A 27767-nucleotide genomic window follows, 5' to 3' on the forward strand; every position below is an offset into this window, starting at 1 on the left:
ACTTGCAACGATCCTCTCGCCTCAGCCTCCTGAGTGTTGGGATTACAGGCGTGAGCCACCATGCCCGGCCTCAAACATTGTCATATTAACTTTGAAATTACATGAATTACTAGGCTCTTCTTACTGAGTTAAAAGTAATATTTATCACTAACTTGTATTTTTACTAACTATATTTCAAATAGTTTCCTTTTTAATGTTAAGTATTTTATGTATTTAAAAACTTCATTACATGAAAGGGTTCAGACTCTACTAGGTTGACTTAAGATGTCCACGGCACAAAAAACGGTTTCAAATCCCTGCTTTGGGGGATTAGAGCAAAAGACTTAAGGGAAAGTGTCTGAAGTTCATTTGTGCTGCTGGCTTGCACTGCCAACTTCTCAACTATTATATAAGAGAAACATCTATCTGTTTTATTTAAAACACTGTGTTTCTAAATCTGTTACAATTTAGCCTTTATTTCACTACATTAGCTATTAAAATGTTTGTGTGACAGTAAGTCCTAAACAAAGCAATGACAATTGAAATGGAAAGAGAACACAAGATTTAGGAGGTAGAATTTATAAGAGTTGGTGAGCTATTGCTATATAAACCAAAGTAGGAGGAAAGCAAGGAAGACATTGAGGATTCTAGTGCTGGGTGACTGGGTAGAAAGGGCATGTACTATTAATCAAGATAAGAGAAAGAGAAACATGTCTATAAATTAAGATGAGTCAGGTTATAGAAATATTGAGTTAGAGAAACCTCTGATACATGCTGAGAAAGAGGTGCAAGAAAAGGCAGAGACATACATCTAAAAATCTAGAGCAATCTAGGCTAGAGAGAAATGTGAGTGTCACTGGCATACAGATGGAATCTGAAACTTTAGCGAAGAAATGAGGTAGGGAAAAAATATAAAGTTAGAAGAGAATGCAGGACTGGCCCCTAGAAAATACTAACATTTAAACAGGCAGTGGAAAGAATCCCCTTTGAATTCACTTTTAGGTCAGTCAGCTATGAGGAATGAAGGTATCAATTTATTTAGGTAGCATAATGCTTATATATGGACAAAGGAACTATTTTGGAAATTTTAGTTTTGAGGATGTGAAAGTCCTATTTTTAAAAAGCATCAATACAAGTAGGAATATAAAACATTAAAAACTCCTTGAGGGACCCTGGCCTCTTAGCACATATTTTGATTATCTCTCCAACAGCAAAACCTAACTACTATGTATGGTACTTATGAAAAGCTACATGACACTTTCTCTCAGAGAAAAAACTGAAATTAACCAAATGAAAATAAATGTAGTCTCAGTGAGTATAAATTACTATCAAATCAAAAGGTTATCTTCTTGTAGGGAAGATATATTTTAATGAACTAAATAAAAAGGAACTAAAGTTCTGAGAATGGAATTTTAGGTATTTTTGGGGAGATAGTTTTAAAACTGGAAATTACGTCTTACACAAGACTCTGTAAGATGTAGACAAAGGAATTTAAGATAAAAACTCATTTTAAATATATTTTAGCTATGTATTTTCCAACATTGGTGTTAACATTTAGCAAAGTTATTTCCTTATGAAATCTGTATTGATTTGGCTCATTGTAAGTCATCTCTCAACAATGTGTTGTATTAATATAGAGTTTTAGCTCAGCCCAAGATACTAATATTTTTCTTTTATCTATACATCTTCCAGACTTCATAGATTTTGGTTTAGCAATTTAGAATAAATTGCCATCTACCTATGCCTTTCAGAATTTTAAAGACTTCTTTTGCCAGGAGTGGTGGCACACATCATGATCCCATGTACTGAGTAACTTAGCAACACATGGTCTCAAAATATAATTAAAAGGAGTAGGAATGGAGCTCAGTATTCCCTGGGTTAAACCTATAGTACCATGGCTATAAAAAAAGATTTCTTTCTTATAAGCATTGCTTTGTACAAATTAAAATTTTTATACTATTTTCTTAATCTTTATTTGAGAAAATATTTGGTTATTTTAACTTTCTTTGATGTACTAGTTTAGAAGGAAAGTATTTTATATTTTGTTTCTGTAACCTGGGTTATGTTGACCACTAAAAGAAATCATGTTGAGAGTTTTCAAGTTATTTTCCCTCTGAAGTGATACTACTAATATATTACAAAGTATACTTTGTATTTTCTTTGAAATGTACTTTGTACCTGTACACCAACAAGTCTGTCTACTCTACTACACTCACTTTCAGCTTCACAAAATCTTTCTCCAGTTTATCCAACTAGCTTAACATTCTTTTACCCAAACTTTGACACACTGGTATTTCAAATGTACTGTGAGATGTTGGTAAGAATTGCCTCCTTAGTTTTTTATAGCCATGAGGAGGTGGCGGCCAAGGAGAGAAGAAAAAGAGACCGAGAAAAAACAGCTGCCTTTGTTGCAGCACTAAGAGAAACAGACCCTAAGTCTGATTCTCGGGGCCCCAAGAAGAACTTATCAACTACATTCATCTGCTACTGCTGTCAAAAGCCAGGCCATCTCAAGAGGGACTGCCCTAAGAAGCCCCCTGGGCCATGCCCTGACTGTAAAGGTGACCACTAGAGGTTGGACTGCCCTCTGAAGCAAAGGCCCCAGAGCTCAGACCCCTCCTACCAGCTCTCCCAACAGCAATGAAGGGGCCCAGGGCTTACTCTGCCTTCTCCCTCTGGCCAGACAGTTATCTTCAAGGAGGAGCCCCGCGTAATCATGACTATAGAGGAAAAAGTAAACAGCCTATTGCTGGACACTGGTGCTAGTCTCCTGGTCCTTCTTTTCAATCCTAGCCTTCCAGCCATCACACCTCAGTAAAAAGAGTCACTGATGAGGAGGTAATCTGCTATTTTTCACAACCCTTGGGCTGTAACTACTTGTTAGATCTTTCTTACATATCTTTGTTTTCCTGTGAAACCACTTTGAAGATACCAACATGTATTACAGCAGCCATTGATAATTTCCTACCAATCTGTCCATAACTCTGTAATGTTTTTATTGTTCCTATACTATTTCATAAACGGATGTATGTTTATTACTCTGTGTTTTCAACAACTATGGAGAACAGTCAATGATTATTTAATTGATCACTCATGTATAGCTCTATTTGTTTTCCCTAGAAACCACTCTGAAGAAACCAAAGTATAGTACAACAACCATTGATAATTTCCTACCATTTTTGTCTGTAACTCACTATTATTTGTCTATTTGCTTTCCTGAGAAACTATCTTGAAGATACCAATAGGTAAAATAACAACCATTGATAATGTCCTACCACTTTGTCTGTAATTCGGTAAATCCCCCTATTACTATGTTATCCTTCTTTTACTCTTCTAAATAAATTAAAAACAAAACAAAACAAATGTACTGTCTTCTATAACATCTCTGAAAAAAGAATCTTGTACAAAACCTTAGAGATGCTTGTATTTCTCCACAGAGAAACATCTTTTTTTCTCTCTCTCATGACCAAAGTTTTTTTATCTTCTGCTTACTAAAGTTAAGGGTAGTAGAAAAAAAGGGCTCATCTACAACAGTTTTAAACTTCCTTTTATTGTCAATATAGAATACAAAAACTGATTTTCTAGGGGATATTTTTTGTTCCAAGATATATTCACACTTGGTAAGACTTTATTGTAAAGACAAATATTAGCAGATAAGCCATTTTATGTTATTTTCCAACCAGTTTTACTGTATCACTAAAGCCATTATCAAATTTTAATGATCAGTTGTATTATCTGTGCTTATGAAAAGCTACATGACACTGTAAGTACCATATATCATACCTGAGTTGTCTTGGAAAAAAGCTTTTTTATTCCTACAGATATAATGATGACGTCTCTTGATAAACTTTTAAGAAGTATTCCTTACACTGTATGATTTTTAAAAGATGGGAAAACAGGTATATTAAATGAATAGCAATTTTAAAGAATATGCTTTCATTTCATAGATTTCAGCATTATATAATTTAATTTTTGTAACAAATGTAAGAAAATAATTTTAAACAAATAACATACACTACTTATAAGTAAAATGTCTCATTCCAGTGAGTTTAAGTGGGAAGGAAACATACACTTATCTGATTTTAAATATTTAAGCCCTTGAAGAAAGTTTATGCTTTATTGCAGAAGTAGCAGTTTAAGATACACTGATGGTAATAACATCCTATCAAAATGTATGCAAATGGCAGCATGTAATTGGTATGTTTAACAGGTCAGATGCATCCATTTTTCAATTTAATCTCCGGATGAACCACCTCCAATATCAATATTAAGGAATTCTTTAATTTTATCATATAACACCAATACCAAAGCACCCCCTGTGCCACGAAGGACGTTGGAGAAGGCACCACGAAAAAATGCATTGATTCCCTCATTTCGGTATATCTTCACAAAGCAGTCTAAGGTTCCTTTATACTGCCGTTCAGCCTCACCACTCTATATAAAGAAAAAGTTTTATATTATTTTGAGATCATTTATCTTAACATAGTTTTCTATCAGTAGTAAAGATCAATTAGATTAACACTATGTTGAATTAATTAGCTTATATTGAGTATTGTACCTTGTGCTCTGAAAATATTCATACTTTGCAGGCATGTTTGAAAACTGACCTTATACCAGGGTTAACAAATGTCAAAAGATGGCATTACATAGACCACACCACAATTAAGTGAGAAATTAAGAGCAAAAAGGAGGACTAGAAAAATGTATGTTTGAATATTAGGAAAAAACTTCTTAGAAAATACTGAAAACCAATCATAACACTCTGTAGTTAAATTTGTAAGATACAGCTTGAGTGTTAATTTACAGGAAAATTAATTACCTTAATATTAGAAAAGAAATTAATGAACCTAGACATTTTTAGAAAGAACAACCTGAAACAAAGTATAGATAAACAGATAACCAGCAATTAAAAAGGGAAATAAAAAATAAATACAACAGTGCATAAAAAGTCAATAGATAACAGAAAATAAACAAAATAAAGCACAAAAAGTATGCAATTCTTGAGATACCCTGTGGACAAATTTCTGGAAACAATACTGGAGGGTAAAAGAGAGAAGGCCACAAGATTATTAAAAATAGCAAAGGTAACATAAATAAAGATGATTCAAAGATTAAAGGAAGAGCAAGAGCTTCGTGACAACTATCTTGGAAGAAATGGATAAATCCCCAGAAAGTATAATTTATCAACAGAATGGGAAAGAACATGGAACAATACTGTACCTGCTAAGGAAATTCAGTTGTTCAAAACACACTCATAAGGAAAACCACACATCCAGATAGTGTCATGTGAGTTTTACAAATGTTTTCTTACACTCTTAACAAAAATTTTCTAGAGAAGAAAAGTGGGAAGACTCCCCAACATATTTTATGAGGTTTCAACAGTTGATACAAAAGTCAAACTATGACAATAAAAGGAGTTAAAATACTATTAATGTTAGTGAAGTATGAATATGAAAGTCCTGAATAAAACTTTGCAAAACTTGCAAACTGAAAGGCATACAAAATATAATATATCATGACAAAGCTAGGTTTCCCCCAGGCATACAAGGTAAATTTAGGTCTGGAAAACAGATTAGTGTAATACAATACCATAACATTAAAAGAGAAAAATGACATGATAATCTTAATAGATATAAAAAAGACTGCCATTCATGATTAAAAATTGTTTTAACAGAGGAACAGAAAGTAACTGCCAATAACACAGCAGGTTAACTAAAAAAATCCCACATTTAGCATTAAATTATATAGCATTAAAGACATTCTTAGGTTGTCAGTTATTACTTCTTTAGTATAAAACTGAATCAGAGATCTCAATGAGTGTAGATAGGCAGACAAAAAGGTATAAGAATTGGTAAGAAAGAGAAAAATAGAGTACACCACACCCTGATTCCATGTATATTTTCTAAAAAAAAATTTTTTTTTCAGAACCTTTGAACTGAGATATATCTGTAGCCCATTTTGCATTTTTAATCTCCCAATGTAGGATTTTGATGTTTGAAGTGATGGATATGCAATTATCCTGATTTGACCAGTATACATAAAAACAAGTATTCATAATGCTGTATTGAAATATTACACTGTACTCTGTAAATTTGTATAATTATTTATCAATTAAAATGATTTCTTTTTGGTCTTTTTGAGACAGGGTCTCACTATGCAGCTCAGGTTGGCCTTGAGCTCACTTTGTAGCCCAGGCTGGCCTCGAACGCACAATGATCCTCCTGCCTCAGCCTCCCAAGTGCTAGGATTACAGGTGTGTGCCATCACGCCTGGCCTAAAATGATTTTTCAAAGTGTGTCAATGCAGTAAACTAGTTCTAGTATACGAGGAAGAGGAAACACAGATGTTAAAGGAACAACTCTTAGGATTGTCTATGAGTAAAGTAAAAAAAGTTAGTCTTACCCTTCTGGGTGGCTTACTGGGTTCTTCTAAGACCATTTTATAAGTGATAAAAATAAGGACCAAATCTCTTGGAATTGTTTTGAGAATTTAATGAGTCAAAGTATAAAATGCTTGAGATAGTATATGGCACATAGGAAGTACATTACTATTTTTTTTTTTTGTTTTGTTTTTCTCTGGTACCGGGAATCGAACTCACAACCTTGCGCTTGCCAGGCAGGCGGGAAGTACATTACTATTTTAGATTTCTGTCATTATTTTCACTTGGCCTCATGAAACTTATGATTTGGCCAAAGTGATGACTTTTCAAGCTGTACACCTCCATCATCCCTCCACCCTGCCCCATGCTTAGAATATTCTCTCATTGTCTGGAAAAAGCCTATTCTTGAAGCCACATATAATCAAGAAGCCACATATAATCACTCCAAACATCTGAGTAGCACTCCTCTATGTTTCCCTAACTTCTGTGCACATTTTTATTTAGAGAATTAATCATATATCTTTAATATTAGATTATGAGTTTGGGTACAGGTTCTATCTTATTTGTGTCACAAGAATTTAGGATAGATTGAGCACTCAAAAAATTTACTGAAGGAATTCTTGTAACAAGCAACAGCAGTGGAAATGGGATACATCAAAATTTGGGTTCAGGGGTTTATATTTACAACACAGATCATTATAAACAAGTTCTCATCCTTGAAGTTCAAAATTACTTACATTTACCAAAACATACTCTAATAAATGATTATGTCAATGGTTTATAACTTGGCATAATTCTACTTAACCTAGTATTTTAGTTCAAATAGATATATTCATATAATCTCTGCCATCTCCCTCTACCCCTCAAATATTTTTCTATAGGAGAAGACATTTCTGTTCTGATGGCAGATCAGGAAGAAGCTCTGCTGGATGGTGACTATTTTATCTGAAAGAATGTAAGAGAGAATATATCACAGTATTTATTTTATCTAAGTAAAACAATGACATGCCATTTTGCTAAAATTTCTCTGACATGTGAATAAATTACACATAAATATCAAAGATATTAGAAAACTCAACTAAGCTTACAAATTAAATATGAAATACCTGCATCATCATACGTCTTCTAACTGTGTCAAAGGGATAAGAGAGTATTCCAGAGCATGTAGTCACAACTTGAGCAATGAAAAATGATACAAGAAATGGGGTTTCCTTTGGTTTTGGTAATAAGCCCTAGAAAAGAAAAATGTACCAAGTAATCATTTAAAGTTGCAAGATATCTTAAATTCTTAACTCACAGGATAATTTTTATAAATATATGAAGGAAGGTGCAATTGTATTTAAAATGCAATGAAAATCATCTGGATTTAATAGTAGCAAATAAAAAAGGCCAGTGACACACATGACTGTATTTCGAAGGTACAGTTGACAAAAGAGCATGATTGCTATTAAAGGGATATGTCCTTAATGATACTGATAACTAGAAATGATGTCAGCCAATAACCAAAAAAGTTCTTCTGTGGCTCTTCCTTGTGGAGTTGAAAAAAATGAAAGAATTACCATAAACAGGTAATTAGATGAGTAGCTGTAAAGTTCTGAACTACTGATGAAATATTCCTACGTTTTATAACTACTGCAGGAAATAGAGAAAAGCAGAGGGAAAGTAGATACATATTTTTCTATGACTAAATAAAAGTACTCGAGATGATGTAATTTTCACTAATTTGTCAAAAATATATTAAAAATGGAAGTAATCTGTCCACACCACAATAAAAATGACACTCCACTACATTTATACTAATGAGGGAATGCAGACATAAAATTTTCCTCATTTAAATTGTATTTAATAAATAATATTGATATTAGTTTCAGTGCTTCCTTTTGGAAGCATTTTGCTATAGTGATTTAAGAGTATGGATTTTTTACTGGTTATTAGTAAGTAAATTATGTAACTTTCCCAGGCTATTTATCTTGAAAGTGAGGGTTTTAAAGTATGCCAGAGAAACCAAAAATATAAACCAAAGTGTATAATAGATATTGGGAAATGGGAAAAAAATGTTCAAATAAGAAGGGGACTAAGGGAGGGGGAGGAGGAAGGGAAGAAGGGACAAGAAAAAAGGAAGGAAAACTGGAAACAAAGCTTTTACAAATAAGGAGGGGAAGAGTAGTTGAAGGAAAGGGTGGTAAAGGGGAAGAAAGAAGAATCAAGATGTATCATGTACAGGTAAAAATTCCATATGATGAATGTTATGTTCATCTAAGATGTACCAATAAAATTAATTTAAAAAAACAAACTATGCAAGAACACTGTGAAGATGTAAAATACTCAACAAGGTCTGTAGAAATTAAAAGGCAAATTGCAAAGCAAGTTGGAAAATACAATACAGAATTTAACAGTATCTCATAGATAACCAAAGAGTAACAACACCTAAGCTTTCTCACAGTGATAACAGCAAGTTATTCGATGCATTTATAATAAAGTTAATAGTGTAAAAGCAGAAAATCTGTTAGATGTTTTTCTATATGCTGACGATTTGGCTATGATACAAGCCTAACTAGTATGTTTCCATGTGTGACATGGTGCATAGCGCAAACACCATGAAAACCTACTACTGCATTTTGATACATGCTTTATATGTAAAGTCAGATCCGTAATAGCTGTAATTGAATTTGATCATAGCAGTCATAATTAAATACAATTTCATGTCTCTTATCATTCATCTTGATTTGCATAAAGTACATTATTATTATTAGCACATTATTAATTACATTATTTTAGAAGCCCAATATTAGAGCACATTTATTAATTAGGATTTCAAAAATGGACATTTATTTAATATAATCAAGTTAAAGCCCAAAATTACCTTAACTGTGTCATAAGCTCCAAAATAAGAGGCTCGGTACACAATGATTCCCTGAACTGAAACACCAAATCCTTGGTATAAACCAACAATTCCATCTGATTTTGCTATTTTCACAATACAGTCACCTAAACCCTTGAATTGTCGCTGTTCAGGTCCTAAAATAAAGCCATTAAAAACTATTAGCAACATTATATGTCAAACACCTTAATCAAAAGCAAGCAAATATTTTAGAGATTTAAGTAATCTGAACTTTTTGAATTTTAAAAGAAATTAACTGAAAAAAACTCTTATAAAAGCAGTCAACTTGAAGCAATCTGACTTCAAATAGTTCATTAAAATTACTGTAAGTAGCTATGCTTGGTGCCACACACTTGTAATCTCAGTAGTCAGAAGGCTAAGGCTGGAGGACTGCCTCAAGTGGGAGGCCAACCTGGGCTACATAATGAGTATAAGGCCAGCCTGAATAACATTGTGAGACTCTACCTCCAAAACCAAAAAAAAAAAAATTAACAGAAGTTATTAGAAAATACTTAGGTGAGGCAAAGGCAATCTCCAGGATGAAAGGTATACCTCTAACCTAGAGAGACAAGAACAAGGTACATGGAAAAATCACTCAAGAAAAAAAAATGAAACTGAGTTTTATAAGCAGCTTCCATGTGCATTCTTCTGTTAAAATGGACCTTACCTTTTTCTCTTTTAAGGTAAAAGAAAAAAGTGTATTTTTGTAGATAACAATATGTAAAACAATAACCATTGATAATTTCCTACCACTTTGTCTGCAATTTGGTAAGCCTCCCTTATTACTATGTTATCCTTCTTTTACTCTTTAAAATAAAAAAAGAAAAAAAAAGAAAAAAGTGTATTTTAAGTGTTACGACTACCATTTGGTGGAGAATAAAATTCGTAGGCTGTATTTGATAACACTATTGATACAGCATAATGTTATAATAAATAACACATAGTCAAAAACCCAAGAAAAAGTTAATATAACTAAAATTCCATACCTTTTCCAATATCGGCACCTAATCGTGTTCGGGCAAAATCTAGTGGATAAACTACACACAACGATGTGGCCCCAGCAGCTCCACCAGAAGCCAGGTTTGCCAAAAACCATCTCCAGAACTGAAACATCCATTTTTAAAAAAGTCTTTATTAGACTACAGATTCTGACTGTTTAAAACATTTAGTAAACTATTTTTATAAATGTTAAAAACCAGATACACAAGCTGTACATATGCAGTTAAACATGTATGATGATATTCACATTACTCATATCCTGTTCCCCTCTCTTTTCCTTTTCCTTGCCTTTCCCTTTCCTTTTTCCTCTTTCCTTCCCTCCCTCCCTCCTTCCTTCTTTGCTTGCTTGGGAGTGAGGTGGGGTGATGTATAGAACCCAAGACCTGGTGCATGATAGACAAGTATTCTCCCATAGAGCCACATCTCCAGCCTGTAGTCTGTTTCTTACTGGGCACTGTGGGAAATACAGTTTAGATGCTGATATACTCAAGTTGAAGGATATAATGTCCTCCAGTGAAAGAGGCCACATGAGATAATCAGCAATTTAGACTGATTATGCCATTGTTAATTGAGGCTACTATTATTTTCTTCCAAGAAAAATTATACGTGTATAAATATATACTTTTAGTGTACTTAAGGTATTGTGAAGGAATCCATGGACCCCCAAGTAAAGTACTTCTGATCTATAAAAAGGTCATAAAGTCTTATTGGGATACTGACACTGACCTTAAAAGGAATAAAAATAGGTAAGTTTTTTAAAAAGTGAGCAACAATAAGAAAACAGTAAACACAAAAAAGTAGGTACAATAATCACACAGATCAAGTGCTTGGTAGGGAAAGACACAACATAATTTACTTCCTAAAGCTATCTTTGGTTCAAGTGTTAGCTATCATTACAATTATTCTCTTTTTCCTGAAGTAATTTGCCTCAATCTGTTTCTTAAAACCCAAGTTAAACATGATATGCAGCATAAAGGTTCATAAAGTAGATAATAAATTCCATTTAACACTGTGCTTTAGTTTTAGCCCTTGTTTGGAGAAGAAACTGGTACTACAGTATTGTATAATGCCCCAATTTTACTTTGTAATTTTAGGTGAATTAAATTTGAAGAGCTCAAAAGTATGTATTTAATCATGGTCAGATGATAACACGAAAATTGGCAGACACCAACTACAATATAGTTGAGTGCCATGTAAGTTAAACCTTATTGGTCACTAGTTCATCTGAGCGGTTGAAGTATGTTATACCTTTTGCTTAGATGTCCCCCTGAAGACTTATGTGGTCACAGGGGCCTTCTCAGAGGTGGCTGTATCTAGTGTCTGTGAAACTGGAATTGATTCATGGTGCAATGCTAGGATCAAGGGTGTTAGGACTAAGGATGTGAGTGTTACCCACCCTAAGTAGCCTGGATAAGATATAAGTGTATAAGGGATAGAAAGGGCTGTGGTTATCCCTTGTTGCTTTGCTACCTTTGCCTGCCATTAACTGTTTCTCCTTTGTGATTCCCCTCTGCCAAGCCACCCCACCTTAAATCCAGTTAATTATGGATTGAAACATCTACAGACTGTGAGCTAAGTAAGACTTTCCTCCTTTAACTTCGGGTCTGAGTGTTTTGTCTCAGCAATGAAAAAAGTAACTAAGACAAAGTCTAACTTTTTTGGATAAATATTTAAAATGAGCACTCCCCAGACTTAGCAGGTTGCTTCTCAACATTGAGCGCTTGTGGAAAAAGAAATAAGTACTTGAATTGGAACTGTTATGGGCAATCCAGGGAACAAGGTCACTGGAACCATTAAATATATTAAAGTAACATTCTAGTCAAGTTCAGGTTCTTGCTATAGTCTCCTGCTCTTATTTCTAATAATAATTTTAAATCTCAGATAGCTTTGGAACTCCTAATTTTCTCTTGGCTTGGAATATCTTCCTAGTTTATTTTAGGAAATACTTATTGCTTTATGCTCTAAATTCAGGTTCTCTTTCATGAAATATTCTCTGATCTTCAACCTCTTTAAAACTTTATATAATCAGACCCTCTTGCCATAGATAATCTGTCAGGGAATTAAAGATGACTCACAGGACCAATATATATAATGTGTAACGTCCCAGACTTTAACTAGTACTTACAACTATTTCCTATTTTTAATTTATAATTATTTGTGTACATTTATACTTCTACAGACTGAGTTTCTTGCAGCTGGAATTTTTATTTAATACTTTAATTGAGGTATAATTCACACTCATACAGTTCATCCATCTAAAATATATAAATCATTGAACTATTAGTATATAATTATAAATTATAACCATTAGTACATTTAAAAACTTTTCTTACCCCAAAAAGAAACCTCATCCTGATTTTATGTCACTATAGCCTCCCTAATTGTCTGAGCCCTAGGTAACCATTAATCTACTTTTGATCTCTATAGATGTGCCTATTCTGGATACAGTATATGAATGGAATCATATACTCTGTCATCTTTCATGGTAACTGTTTTTCTCATTTAACAATGTTTTCAAGGTTTATTCACGTTGCAGCATATAATACTACTTCATGTTATATTATTGGCAAATAATATTCTGTATTAAGGATACATAATACCACATTTATTTATCCACTCATCAGTTGAAAAATGTCTGTTTTTTCACTTTCTGGAGGTCAGGATTCTTAATTCAGAATCTGTTTATTTTACAAATCAAGTCAGAGGGGTTTTCCCAGAGATATGTATTCACAATTAATACTTATTTAATAAAGTACAAGTACACTGGTGATATCACTTAGTGTTTCTAGACTCTCATGTCTGCTTTTACGTGAAGCTCATTGGTTCTATATAAATATCCATATTTCATAATCTTACAAAACAACTGGATCAGGAGATTGCATGTGACACTGGGGAAACTAATCCATAGAAATTTGGTAGAACAAGATGAGCTGGACAGAGTCGCTCTTTCTTCGGTATTTCAGCTTGGGTATTTAACCTTTTGGCTTGCCTGGTTTGCACTGAGTGAAGAGAAATTGTCTTGTGGGCAGTCTATCTTCAAGTATTGTGCAATCAATCAAGTCATGAAAAATGTCACTAAAAGTCACATAATACTGTTAAAGTTTACAGTCTTTTGGGGCCACAGTACTAGCTGTCCAGGGCACATTCAGTAAGAATAGAAATGGAAAAGTTATCAAGTAACTTAAGAAAAATCTCAGATTTCCTTGAGACTTGGAAAGCTGTAGATAGATCCCCTATTAAGAGAAATCACATATGTCTAAGTATATACTTTCAGTATGTTCAGGCATTCCTGAAACATCAACAGATCCTAGGTTAAGAAGTTCTGAACTGCTGAAAGATCATAAAAGACCACTATGATGTTAATCTGGAATTTAAAAATCATAAAAAATAAGTTAAAAAGTGGGCAATATTGAGAAAGACTAAATACACACAAAAATCACGTAATTAAGAGAAAGCTAGAATAGGTACTTGGGTGAGAACAATGAAGAGTATAGTCTGGGTCCTGAGAAACTTCACACACTGGCAGTATCACAGGCAGTGAGGTTTGCCTGAGATGTGATTATTGCTAGTTTGGTCCCTAGAGCTGACTTTGGTTTAAATTCAAACTGTCAGTGTATCATTACAATAAGTTCTTTTTTCCCCTGAGGAAATCTGAATCATTCTCTGCTTCTTAAAACTAGTACAGTAAGTCAAATCAAACATGATATGTAGCATAAAGATTATAGAGTAGGTCTTAAATTCTATTTAATCTTTTTTTCCTTCCTAGGTAAAAGAAGGCAGATTACTGACTTTTTGGGTAGACAACTGGGTGAATATAATTTATCATTCAAATTAGGACACTTCTGATAGGGAAAGTAAGAGCTACGAACAAATGATACAGGCAGGCCTAGTATGTGTGGCCAGCTTGTTGACAGGAAGAAAGGAAAGGGAGAATAAAAGGAAGGGAAGAAGAGAAGAAGGAAGAAGACAGAGAATGTTAGAACCTGCTTATGCAGGACGATCCTGGAAGTGTCTGTGTAACAAAATCTGTCCCACCATTTTAAGACTGAAAATAAAACAGACTCTGGAGAGGCAGTATGTAATGAGTTTAATGTATTAATGAGTTTCAGTTACTATAATAACTTAAAAGTATTACTATATTATAAATTCCTGCTATTATTTATTTCTAGTTTCACTGTGTTATGGTCAGAAAAGATGCTTGATATGATTTCAGTCTCCTTACATTTGTCAAGGCTTGCTCTGTGGCATAACATGTGATACACTTGAATTTCACATGCATCAAGAATTTGCATGGCATGTTCTGTGTATTTGTTAGGTACATTTGGTCTACAATGTAGTACTATTTCAATGTTTTCTTACTGGTTTGCTACTTGGAGGAGCTCTTCATGTTTAAATTGACATACTGAGATGGGCATATGGTTTTTGTCCTTCAAGTTGCTGATGTGTTGTATTTATTGGTTTGTGCATGTTGAGTCATCCTTGTATCTCTGGGATGAATTTCACTTGAACATGGTGAATAATCTGTTGAATGTGCTGTTATATTCAGACCGCCAATATTTTGGTTAAGGATTTTTGTGTCTATGTTCATCAAGGATACTGGCTTATAGTTTTTTTGTTTTTATTGTGTTCTTGGTATTAGTACTGGCCTCACAGAATGTGTTTGGAAAAAATTCTCTCCTCTTCAATTTTTCGCAATAATTTAAGAAAAACTGGTATTTGTTCTTTAAATGTTTAGAAGAACTCATCAGTCAAGCTGTCTGATCCTGGGCTTTGCTTTGGTAGATGTTTCATTACTGATTTCAATATCATTTCTTGTTATTGGTCTGTTTAGGGTTTCTTATCTTTTTCTTTTTTCTGTTCAGGATTTTTTTTCTTTTTCCATTCAGGCTTCTTATTTCTTCATGATTTAGTCTTGGTAAACCAATTGTGTCCAGGAATTTGCCCATTTCATCTGGGTTATGAAATTTGTTGGCACTTGGGAGCCTGAGGCAGGAGGATCGTTGCAAGTTCAAGACCAGCCTGGGCTACAAAGTGAGCTCAAGGCCACCCTGAACTGCATAGAAAGACCCTGTCTCAAAAAAGACAAAAAACTTGTTGGCATTTAGTTGTTCATAATACTGTCTAATGATCCTAATATCTAATGTCCTTTCATGACTTTTTTTGGTACCAGGAAGTGAACTCAGGACCTTGCACTTGTGAGCTATATCCCTGGCCCCTAATGTGCTTTCATAATATATGTTTTCCTAATAATACCTAATGTGCTTTCAGATGTAATTTTCAACTCTGATTTTGTCTTTCCTTAGTCTAGTTAAGGGTTTGTCAATATTGTTTATCTTCTCAAAGAACAAGCTCTTCATTTTATTTATTTTTTGTCTCTATTTCATTTATTTCTGCTGTGATTTTTTTTTTTTTGGCAGTATCAGGGATTGAACTCAGGACCTTGTGTTTGCCAGGCAGGTGCTTGTGCCACTGAGCAATACCTCCAGCCCTGCTGTGATCTTTTATTATTTTTTTCCTTTAACTAATTTTGGGTTTGGTTTGCTTTTGTTTTTCTGGTTTCTTGAGATGTATCACAGTTATTTAATTTAGGTTTTTATTGATGTAAATGTGCAGTTAGGATGTCTAGCTTGGTTTTATGAGATGTGTTATGAGGGTGTACTTTTGGATAGTATGTCTAACTCCCTAGTTCCTCACCCTCTTATCTCTCTGTTTCCTGGCTGCCAGGAGGTGAGAAGTTTCCCTCTGCTATACCCTTCTACCATGTTATTTCTGCTTTGCAGCCAGCTAACCATGGACTAAATCCCCCAAACCATAAGCCAAATGAAACCTCTCATCCTTTAAGTTGTGTTGAGTATTCTGTCCCAGTCACAGCAAAGCTGACACAACAGGTAAGACAAATGTAACCATTTTTAAATTTTAGAGATGCTAAAATATAATTACCTGTGTCTCTTTATTAACTCCAGACATGAACAGTTGTTTGTATTTGTCCTTAAAAGCAAAGTTTAGAGCTTGTGTTGGAAAATATCGGATAACATTTGCCAGATTGCCACGCCAAAAACTGAGGAAACCTACAGAAAGAAACACAAATATATAAACCCACATTGCATTGTTATTAAAGGATTTCCAGTTTTAATACACTTAAGTATTTGAACTTACACATAGACTTTATGAGAATAAGTTTTCTAAAACATGTCTCTCTTTGAAAGAAAAAAAGGTAATGTTAATTGTATGTAGTCTATTGCAATTTGTTAATTTAAAAAAAGGGTTGAATACTTAAAAATCCACAGAAAGCATTAACAATTTAATAGAGATTTTTTCCTATGAGTAGAAAAATAGAGTTAACTAAGATTTTTTTTTTTTTTTTTTTTTTGAGACAGGGTCTCACTATGCAGTTCAGGCTGGCCTTGAGCTCACTTTGTAACCCAGGCTGGTCTTGAACTTGCAACAATCCTCCTGCCTTAGCCTCCTGAGTGCTGGGATTATAGGCATATGCCACCATGCTTGGCTCTAAGATTTGACAAAATGCTTTTGTTTGCAAACAATTTGGTTCGCAAACAAAAGTGGCAAAATTTTGTTTTTGTTTGCAAACTATATGCCAGACAACAAATATGACTGTGATCACCTTTTCCTTACAAACACGAATGTGGCCATCTTTTTGGAAACCATGGAACAAATTAAGTTCATGAACCAAGGTGCCACTGTACTGTAGAAATAAAGAGTAAAATGGTGGTTACCTGAACCTAAGGCTGGGCAGAGAAGATGAACAGTGACATGTTGTTTAAAGGCACAAGTCCAGTTGTACAGGATGAGTTAAGTTCTGGATATCTAATGCACATCATGGTGATTATAGTTATCATAGTTATACTTGGTCTATGTATACTTGAAATTAACTATACAGTACATCTTAAATATTCTAACATACACACACACGTTTTAATTTTATGATAATAGATATGTTAACAACCTTGATTGTTGTAATAATAAACAATGTACACATATATCAAAACATTCTGTACACAGTAAATATACACAATTTTTTATTTGTCAAATTTCTCCAGTAAAGTTGGGAAAATTATTTTTGAGGCAGTATTAAAAAAACAATGACAATTTGCTAGAGATGGTGGTATCTTTCTCTCTAAAACAGAGCATCTGATAAGTGACCTAATTTTTAAGAAAAAAAAAAAAAAAAAAAAAAAACCTTCAAAATTTAAGACAATTGAAAAAAATCTACTTTGAACTTAATTCTAGAGAAACAAGTTAAGACTTAAAATGGAACTGATAAGAATATTTCCAACTTACTACCCAATAATAGGAATACTAGGAATGTTTGGATACATAGTCTAGGCTGGAAGGATCCAACATGTCTTGATAGTATCAGTGTTAAAAAAAAGGTGAGCCTGACTCCCAAGTAATAGATATTTTTAAAAAACACTTACCTTTGCAACTATACTATTAAGTATACTTGTAAAACATACCTAACATATAAGTAAAAGGAGATATTGATTCTTTTAGAACTTTTTGTTTGGCATCTACTACATAAGAGACACTGTTCTACCTACTGGAAGTAGTACTAGGAACTAATTTCTTAGTCTTACACAGTTGGTATTTTAAGGGAAAGGAACCAGGAAACAAATATTTCTGGCAAGTGTAAGAACAAGAAAGTAAAATAAGATATGGACATAGAAAATGATGAAGAGGTAGTTAGGCAAGGTTTTTGGGGAAAACTTAAAATGTTAGCTGATACTAGAGCATAATTGAGGACTTGAGGTATTTAGTTTCAGGTATTCTGCTAATTATGTTTCATGTGAAGTTCATTCTTGATAATAGTATATATGAACCTGATTTTGGGGTCCTCTTATCTCAGGTCTAATCAGATTAGCATCATTTCCATCATTAACATGACAAAGTAATTCTCAGAGTAAATGGAATCTGCTGTTATTTTTCTTTTTTTGATTTTTGGCTATGCTATTTTCTTATGGTTCATTTGATATTAGTATTATCCTCAATTTGCTTTTTTGGGTAGAATCATCAAAGTTTTGCTATGTTTTGAGGATTTAATTAGAATCCGACAATAGGATGTAAAAAACTATTTAATTGGGTAAACATCCTTATGGTAGAAAGAATGAGATAAAGAAGATACACAACATATACTTGTGTCTTCTGAGATCTCATTTCACATTTCCTAAATAAGGAAAAATCAATACAAATAGAGACTATTCAAAATCAAGAGAAACTTTAGAATACTTGAGATGAATATGTATCTTGATTTTCAAAAGTGACAGAGAAGGCAAATTCCAGAAAATATAATCTCTGACTATAGATTCTGACTAAAATTTCAGAGTGATCTAGCATGGTTATTCTCAACCCAACAGGCTCAAGTTCTATAAACAATAAATATTTTACTTCTTGTGCTACCCAGAAACAAAATACCAAATCATTAATCATCTTCTCAATTAATCAAGATAATGCCCTCAACTGCCAGTATAAAGAGAAATTAAAGGAATTCATAAGGTATTTTAATAAGTAAATTGGTAAGCTATCACCATATTATAGACATGACAGTGATATACTGTATTTGCCTCTACTTATAATGAATCTGTTGTACTTAGACACATTGAACTCAGAGACTGACAAAGGAGTATTACAAATTCAAGCCTGTGCAACTCAGCAACTTAGGGGTACTTAGCCTCAAAAAGAAAGGGCTGGGTATGCAGCTCCATGTAAAGAACCTGGGGTTCAAGCCCCTGCTTAACACACACACACACCCCAAACAAAAGAGGCAAAGACATTGACACTTTTTTTGACATTGATACTTTTAAAACAGAGCTTACTTGGTAAGTACATTGGGACATATACACAAACAATGACTGTAAGTGAAATGACAAATATAGATGATATAATAAACAAATATCAAAAGTATAGTTGCTGACAGTTTTCATAGTGATGAACAATTCTCAGTAAAATTCTGAATAAAAAAGTATTATCTTCCCTCTACTTCCATACATGGTAGTTGCATTACCACAATCAGTATATAAAGCTATGTTCCAGATAGTCTGCATTTCTAAGTAATTTAGAATTAAGAGGTAGGATGAGATAATCATAAACAGGCTTTACTGACCCTGGGGCTTGGATCTAGGGCCTCATGCATGCTAGACAATGCTCTCTTGCTGAGCAACATCCTCAGACATTCAACTGTTACCATATTTAGTTTCTTTCAGTAGGTATTTCTCATTTGCTACTTCATGGGAAAAAATAAAAGGCTCTCCTTTCCTATATCTCAAAGTGATGTTTGTCTTTCTCTCTCTTCTACCTCAACAGTGCCCCACCTCTTTCCCTCAGCTAAATTTTACAAATTGTTTTGTGCTCTCTTGCTGCTTGTTGCCTGTCTACTCTTGCTCCAGTGCTTACCCTCTCTTTTTCCCTTTGTGACCAAATTTTTTTTTTTGCCTTTTTGAGGTAGGGTCTTGCTACGATGTTCAGGCTGACCTTGAGCTCATTTTGCAGCCCAGGTTGGTCTTGAACTTGTAATGATCCTCCTGCCTCAGCTTCCTGAGTGCTGGGATTACAGAAATGTGTCACCTCACCTGGTCCAAATTTTTTAAACAATAATCTATAATTTCACTGCTGCTTCAGCTCTAATGCATTATTCTGTACCATACATTGAACTTTGAAGCGTTTCACAATGCATTTGTTACTCAGTAAAATGAAATGAAATAAAGATAAAAAATAAACAGGCTTTACTGCTACACTAACGTCCAGTGGGAGATATAGAAGTCATTCAGGTTGCAAGGTAAGTCTTCATTGTGTAGGACTGGACTGTGCCTAGCAACAGATGTATAGCATTCCTGACCCTTGTATCTCTAATCATTGCAACTCTTTATACTAAAGAAACGTTATGTATGTTTCCAAAATTGCCTCTAGGTGGCAATATTATCCTTACTGTAAATTACCCAACCCCTAGCATAGACTGTATCAGGGTATTTTTGTAGCAAGTCTTTGTACATAAAAATAGAAAACATCTTAAAGTTCTGCTTAGGATCATCTCATCTTAGAAGGCACAAAAAGCAGGGACCAATGTAATATTCAGCATTCATTCAAGGTAGAAGAGTTATACTGACTATGTTTTGGTTTAAATAGTTTAAAAAACATTTAAATTTCAAAATAAATATAGCCCTGGTCATCACAATCCGACCGAATATTTCACTTTATCTGCTTAAATAATTAAAGCATCTGAGCTAACAGTAAAAAGGTCTTCATTTTCTGAAGGATCTTAGAATAAACGTTGGCCAAGAAATATGAGTTCCTACTTTTACCATAAAAGCTTTGGGACATTTAGTATATGAATTTCGCTCCCATGTGGGGATTCCAAACGCAATGTGGATAATGCCTTAAGATTGCACCCGCCTCTCTACATAAATTCTATCCAACATGTCAGGAAAAAAATGTGCTACATCCCTAGGGACAAACTTTCTTTTCTTAAAGGCCAGGGATCTCGCTACGTTGCTCAGCTTCACCTGACACTCCTTGGCTCAAGTGTTTCTGCTGCCTTAGCCTCCCCAGTACCACAGCCCGGGCCTGGCTAGAAAACACTTTTTTTTTTTTTTTTTTTTGAGATAGCATACTACCGTAGATCTAGGAGTAGAATAAAGGATTGCTCTGGACTTGGAGGTACTTCAATTCTTGTCCAAAACGCACAATAAATAGGTCTATTTCCTTTTTAAAGTTTGTACAGATTTTTAAAAATAGAACCCAAATATTTAGTGAATGATTTAAGATTTCCGATTAACTTAGCCCCTTTGCTAATTCAGGAACCACTTTTCGGCAACTATTCACAAAGTGCTTTCATTACTCGTTTCTTCAAGCTATTTCAGTATCAGTGGGAGAAATTAATATCCAGCGGGGTGCCTAATGACAACTCCCTCAATTCTGGGAGACTGGCTACTTTCTGAGCCAGGCACAGGCCCACGGGTACCAAAATGTAAATCATACTGCAAGAAAATTTAGGGAAACACGGGGGTCATCCTTGAGAGGTCTGGTTACATTCAATGCCTTTTTGGCCCTGGGAAAGCAGAGCCTAAGGTTGGTCAAGAAAGGAAATTGTGCAAGGTTAAGAAACATGGCTAACAGCCGAGCTGTGGCGCCCGCCATCGTCCCCCTGCGGCCACCCCCTTTCCTGGGAAGCTGAGGGAAAGCGGGAGAGGCGGTGTGCGGCCTGCCATACGCACCCTGCTCGTGGGGAATCCGCACCAGGCAGTCCACTATGCCTTTGTACCGCGCTTCGGGGCTGATCTGCTTGGAGGACGCCTGCACCTGCAACAGCAGCTTCACCCGCTCGATGGGCGCCACGGCCGTCTTGGATACGGCCGCCGCGACCCCACCAGCCAGCAGGTCTTTTCCGAAAGACGCGGCATCAAACAGCCGCTTTTCCGCCTTCTTCTCGGGCTTCTTCTTAGCAGGCTCCCGCTGCATCGTGAGGTGATGAATTTAAAATCCCACAGCAACAGTTTAAACCAAGGCCGAGACCAAGACTAAGCGAAGCAGGAAACCGCTTCAGCTGTTTCCTGGCGGCAAAGCTGCGCTAAGGACGCTGGGAGGCAAGCGCGCTCAGAAGGCAGCACCAGGAGTTGCGCAGGCGCGTCCAACGGCCTTCGGCCTTCGTGCGGCAGCTTCCTGACACGTGACTGCCGGCACGTGGCTTTTAACTGGGGGCGGCGGGGGGGCGGGAATCCTCGGTGCAGAACGCGCGCACGCACGCACGCACGCACGCACGCTCGCTCGCTCGTTCACTCGCTCGTGTGGATGCAAGGGCTCCTCTTGTGGTGCGCAGTGGCGGAGGTGGCGGGCTCTGAGGGGGAACAGTGCGGAAGTGGCTCTGAGGTGGGTTGTGTGTGAAGCAATTTAGCCCGGAAACTGGGACAAAGGAGTAAGTCAAGTGAATGTGAATAATCACATTTGATTTTGACTTCCCTTGGCAATCACATAAGCTTGTTTATTTTTCTTTTTTACTTCTCCCTTCTTTCCTTTCCCGATCCTCCTCCCTTGTTCTCATTCCCATTTGAGTATTTTCTTCCTATTTCACAATACCTATTATAAAGTTTGGTCCTTATTTACACTTTCCGTTTCTCACACCAGAGACACAATGCAGTATTTACACGTGTGTCCAATATATTTCGCTTAAGAGAATGGTCTCAAGGTGCGTCCATTTGACAAGAAACGTCTGTAGCCTACCGTCCTTTATGGCAGAACAGTACTCCATCCTATAAAAACCCCACATCTTCTTTATCCATTCACGGGCATTTGGGCTGTTTCTAAGATTTGACTGTTACAAACCGTGCCGCCGTAAACATGGGTGTGCATGTATCACTGTGATGTGATGCTTTTAATTTTTTTTTTGGCGGGGGGAAGCTAACAAGCAGGGGAGTAGCTGGGTCAAATGCAAGTTCTAGTGCTAGTTTTTTTTTTTTTTTTTTCCGGTACCGGGGATCGAACTTACAACCTTGCGCTTGCGCTTGCTGGTCAGGTGCTGTGCCGCTGGGCTAAATCCCCAGCCCCTTCTAGTGCTAGTTTTTTGAGGAATTTCTACCCTGATTTCCACAGTGCTTGCACCAGTCTGCACTCCCAGTAGCAGTGGAAAAGGGTTCCTTTTTCCCCACAGCCCAACCAAATCACATTTAATTTAGAAGGGCTTATTGTCTAGCCATTTTCTCACTGACTTTGCTGGTTGCTACCCCAGTACGATAGTTCATCCTGTTACCTTTTTTTTTTTTTTTTGAAACAGGTTTTTGCTATGTAGTCCAGGTTGGCCTTGAACTCTCAGCAATCTTCCTGCATCAGCTTCCCAACTGCTGAGATTACAGGCGTGCATCACTATGCCAGGCAAGTGTGTTATGGTATAACCTTTGTAATAGGGTCACTAGCAAAGAAAAAAAAAAAAGAAGCCATGTAGGCCGGGATTTTAGACAAATCTCGCAATATTTCGATTACCTTACATAAAACCAGGTGGCAAGTTCTGTTAGCATGTACTGTATTTGGAGTGGCTTCTTTTCCACAGTGGCTTATTTTATTTAACTCAGGATTGAATTTAGGCTTTCTGACCTGCTAGCTAGGCAGCTATACTACTGAGCTATATACCCTGCCTTTTTTGAGATAGGGTCTGAATTGTTCAGGCTGGTCTGGAATTTGTGATCCTCCTGCCTCAGCCTCTCAGGAAGCTGGGATTATAGCATAGGCCACTGAATCTGGTTTATTCACCTCTTAATGGATTATCAAGTGTCTATTTTGAATGTTGCTGGCAGATGAATTGTTCTGAAGCAGTTGCTTTAATCATCATTCCTAGGCTTAAAAACATTTAATCTATCACACTGTCTTCAAAGTGCTTTGTGAAGTCCACAGCAAATTCTAGAAATGTCAGTCTTTTTATCTGCAAAAATCTGAGAAGTGAAAATGTTCAGTCTCTTTTAAGGCGATCTGAAGCATTAACAAACATGCAAGGGAAAATCTAAAGAGGAATTAATTGAATCAGGTAAGACTTTTTAAAGTGCCAGGAGGAACCATCTCTAACTACAAGGAACATAAGTATCTCTAAGGACAGAAGTGTTCCTTCCTCACCCCTCCAACCCCCACATTTAAGTTGATAGTCAATAATATTATAGCATAATATTTTATGATATTAAGCTTATTTATGACATGTATTCATTGAAAAGTCAGACAGAAATGAAAGCACTTAATTAGAAATGAAGCTTTTTAATCTTAAGAAATCTGAATCAACTCTTCAATAGGTGGGACCTAAAATGTTTAATTTGCTGCATTACATTTTATTTACTGATTTATGGGAGGAAAAAAGTTCTAGCAATTTATGTTGATATGAAAACATAAAATTTTAGTACAGTCTCTGGGCCTTTGCAATATTTACTCATTTCTCCCTAGAGAACAGCATGGTTGAGCTTCCTCACAACAGGGCTGCAGTCTCATTAACAACCTTTTCACTGGCCACCCTATTTGCCATACTTCATCTTCTATTGTCTTGCTTTATTGTTTTCTCTTAACAGTTACTTATTTATCTTGTCTGTTGTCTGCCTGTGCCACTGGAAGTTATATTCCATGAGGGAAGGCATCTTTAGCTATTTGTTCACTGCTATACCCTTAGCATCCATAGCACTGCTTGGCAGAGGGTAGAAATTCAATACATATTTGTTGGATGTATGCATGAAAAGGCAGCACAAATGCAGACAAGTCTCCAAACCATTTTATTTAAAACTGTCAACACAGTATAAAAATATCTTTAATTATATAGAATATAGAAATAAAACTATGAAATTAAATTATTTCACACAGTTTGGTATATACAGTTAAAGATTTAATACCACTTAACGTTTTAAAATATTCAAAGTATAAATCCTTGTTCTCAAAACTGGTTAGTGATGAATATAATTTCTTAGTTTCTTTCCAACACACTGTACAGCAGGTGGTATGGTTTAATTGACTCCTTGGTTTTCATCAATGTATCTCTAATAATAATAAATAATAGTAATAGCTAATACTTTTATAGCACACAATATGCACCAGTCAGTAGAGAGAACACAACAAACAAGAAATAACATCCAAAGAAGACAAACCTAAGAAATTGGTCTTACAGCTTTCTCCATTTATATTAGAAATATAAAAAGGCAGGTACTGCAAAATTACTATCTTGTCAGTATACATCATCAGTAGTCCCTTGGCACAAGAAAGAAATGTTCCCTTGCTAGGTAGAGTTCTGTGACATGACAAGAAAACCTAAGAGAGAAAGGCGAAGGGGAAGAGAAAAAAGAGAAGGAAGGAGAGAAAAATGTAGTCTAAAATGTTCTTCTCTGAGGCTAAGAAATATATGACAGATAGTACTTGATGTTTTAAAAAGTACTACTTGTACATTTTTTTTCAAATAATCTTTGGTAGAAGAAAAAATTAAGAGGATGCTAATCTAATTTTAGTTTCCACTAAATAATGGTCTGCACTGTCACTTTATTCCCCTAAGTAAAGACTTAGGTGATAAATAGGCACTTTATTGTCTAATAATGAAACTGATCTACTTTCAGATGTAAATCTCAACATATTTGGAAAAAGTTTGCTAAATTTATTTGTAATGCTTTTTTCAATATTCGTTTAGAGATGAAAAGCAATGTTTAGTTTTTACTTGTTAAGAATGCAATGCCAGCTGGATATGGAGGTTGGTGCATGCCTGTAATCCCAGCACTCTGGAAGGGTGAGGTGGGAGGATCACAAATTCAAGCTTAGCCACGTCAACTGAGCAACTTAGCTAAACCCTGTCTTAAAAAAAAAAAAAAAAAAAATAGGGTGGGATGTAGATCAGTGCTGAAGACCCCAAGATCACCCCCTCCCAAAAGTAGTGCCTCTGAAACATGGAAAATACAGTACATATATATAATATAGCAAATGAAAATGATGCTCCTTTTGTTAAGATCAGCAGTCTGCTTTGCATTTTTTATTTCAGTCACTGAGTGGAGGTCTCATGATTCTTTGATGCCAGGAAAGTATTAGCAGATCAAAGTATTAAATGAAGCAAAAAGTTCCCTATATTAAAATTCCAAGTCTTAATTCTGCCAAAGAAAACCTGAGGTGATCAACAGTTACATTTAATAATATTTATTAGTAGTAGAAGTAGCTCATGGTGTTTTGGGGCCATATCCATAATTTTAATAAATACATTTAAAGAAAGTACCTTAATATACATATATGCACGCATAAGACAGTAGTCTACCACTTATTCAACATTGTGATCTTAAGGGAAGGATCTTTCAAGCTATATTTCTATAAAAGTTCAAGAACCAAGTTTCTTATCCTGACTTGGATGCCAAAATTAAGGCCCACAAGTCAAATGAGATAAATGTGCTGTGGTTTGCATCTTAAACACCTGGTTGACAATCTCAAAAAGTGATGACAAAGGGATAATACTGCTTCTAAGAACAAGTGATTCAAGTGTTGCAGACTATGTCTGGCAATTAGTTCAAACTAGTAGTCTCTTGTGAGGAGGGGGAAATGCAGAGACTGATTTTAGATGGGCTAGTATAAGTTATCTTCCAACATGTAAATTCTGAAGAATAAACAATCCAGTATTGAAAAGTTTTGAGGGAATGAGTCTACACGATCCACTGGGTAACTATCAATTAAAAATGTAATATTTGTTTTATCATTCCTTTCCCTTAATCTGCCAAATTCTCAGAGCCAAAGTAAATTCTCAATTTTTTTCTACTAAAAGTGAATTGAACTATTATTCATTTAAGTGCTTCCCCTTTAGAAAAACCCTATACATAATGATCCATATAAGAAGATAAAACTTAGTATTTTACCAAAGAACATGATTGTATTTTTAAAAGATTTACACACAACCTTCTTAAAACTCATGTTCCATCTAAAATATGTGTCTAGCTGAATGTACCTATTTTTTTTTGGTACTGAGAATTGAACTCACGACTTTGTACTTGCCAGGCAGGTGCTGTGTAGCTGAATGTACTTCAACAAAAAGAAACAACAATGAAAGTTTACAATTTAAAAAATACATCTTAGTAAATTTGAGCTTACTTAAAAGAGTGAATAGAATCAAATAAATAAAAGTAAGTTTATTTTTCATCTTTCCCATCTTCCCCTGCAGTTGAGGTATTTATTAAGATACTTTTTAAAAAAGTATTTTGATCAGTTAAGAAATCAGTACTTAAATATTACAAATTTAGGTACGATCCACTGTAGACAAGGAAAACAAAATAATAGCATATTTTACTTAGGATTTTCAAAACCCCAATGTAATAATCTCACTGGTACATGAAAACTCTGACCTCAGAGAGAACAAATATTTGCTCATGTTACCACATTAATTAATTACAGAACCTGGTCACCTCCTCCCAATATCTTGATTCTTTCACCAGATATCAATTAGTTTGGAGAAAAATAAACAACAAATTGGATATTTTCCCATAATAGGATTTTCACTTTTTATGTGAAACACCTCACATTATTTTAAATTAGACAATAAATTAACATTATGTACCAAGATGGCAATAAATTAATAATCCCTTATTTTGATCAAGTATCATCTCAAAACCTTCACAACACTACATAAGATTGATGCATCAAATTCAACAGCACTTCATATTAATATTTAGCAAAATTATGTCCAACATTGAAAAGTAAAAAGAAGCTAAACCTTTCCTTTGTATATAGATTTCAGCAAATCTAACACTATTCTATGCTATACACGTTATGACTATACATCATAAAAACACAGCTACAAGGTTAATCCAAAGAATAATTTAAAAGCCATTTCAATGGCAATTTCTGTGACCGAGTCATGAAAACAGACATAAAGTTCCTGAGGTTTTGGATGAAGAAAGAGTCTCCTGTAGGAAAAAAGAACATATTCATTTCAGAAATTAAAATGACAAAAAAACCCTTTCATTTTATTTTTTGTTTCTGAAGGCAATAGTAGTACATTTTAAAAAACACTAATTCATGTCTCTAGTAGGAAGAATGCAGCTA

General features: G+C 35.0%; 2 protein-coding genes across 4 annotated transcripts in view; both read right to left on the minus strand.

Moving 5' to 3' along the window:
- Window positions 1–3509: 3509 nt before the first annotated feature.
- On the minus strand, window positions 3510–21890 carry Slc25a31 (solute carrier family 25 (mitochondrial carrier; adenine nucleotide translocator), member 31). The gene is made up of 6 exons (XM_005386748.1): window positions 21464–21890; window positions 16179–16306; window positions 10226–10343; window positions 9222–9376; window positions 7465–7590; window positions 3510–4413 (listed from the first exon to the last, which is right to left on the minus strand). The coding sequence occupies exons 1-6, from the start codon at window positions 21705–21707 to the stop codon at window positions 4213–4215; spliced, it is 972 nt and encodes a 323-aa protein (XP_005386805.1). The 5' UTR covers window positions 21708–21890; the 3' UTR covers window positions 3510–4212.
- A 3622-nt stretch (window positions 21891–25512) lies between these two features.
- Intu (inturned planar cell polarity protein) overlaps window positions 25513–27767 on the minus strand; it is a 72275-nt gene continuing 70020 nt past the window's right edge. For all 3 annotated transcript variants that reach the window (XM_013515337.1, XM_005386749.2, XM_013515336.1), the window contains exon 16: window positions 25513–27628. In XM_013515337.1, coding sequence (XP_013370791.1) covers window positions 27517–27628 — 112 coding nt within the window. In that variant the 3' untranslated portion in view covers window positions 25513–27516. The remainder of the gene's footprint in view (window positions 27629–27767) is intronic.

Source organism: Chinchilla lanigera, unplaced genomic scaffold (genome assembly GCF_000276665.1).
Source record: "Chinchilla lanigera isolate Chin_1 unplaced genomic scaffold, ChiLan1.0 scaffold00027, whole genome shotgun sequence".
Taxonomy (NCBI): Eukaryota; Metazoa; Chordata; class Mammalia; order Rodentia; family Chinchillidae; genus Chinchilla; species Chinchilla lanigera.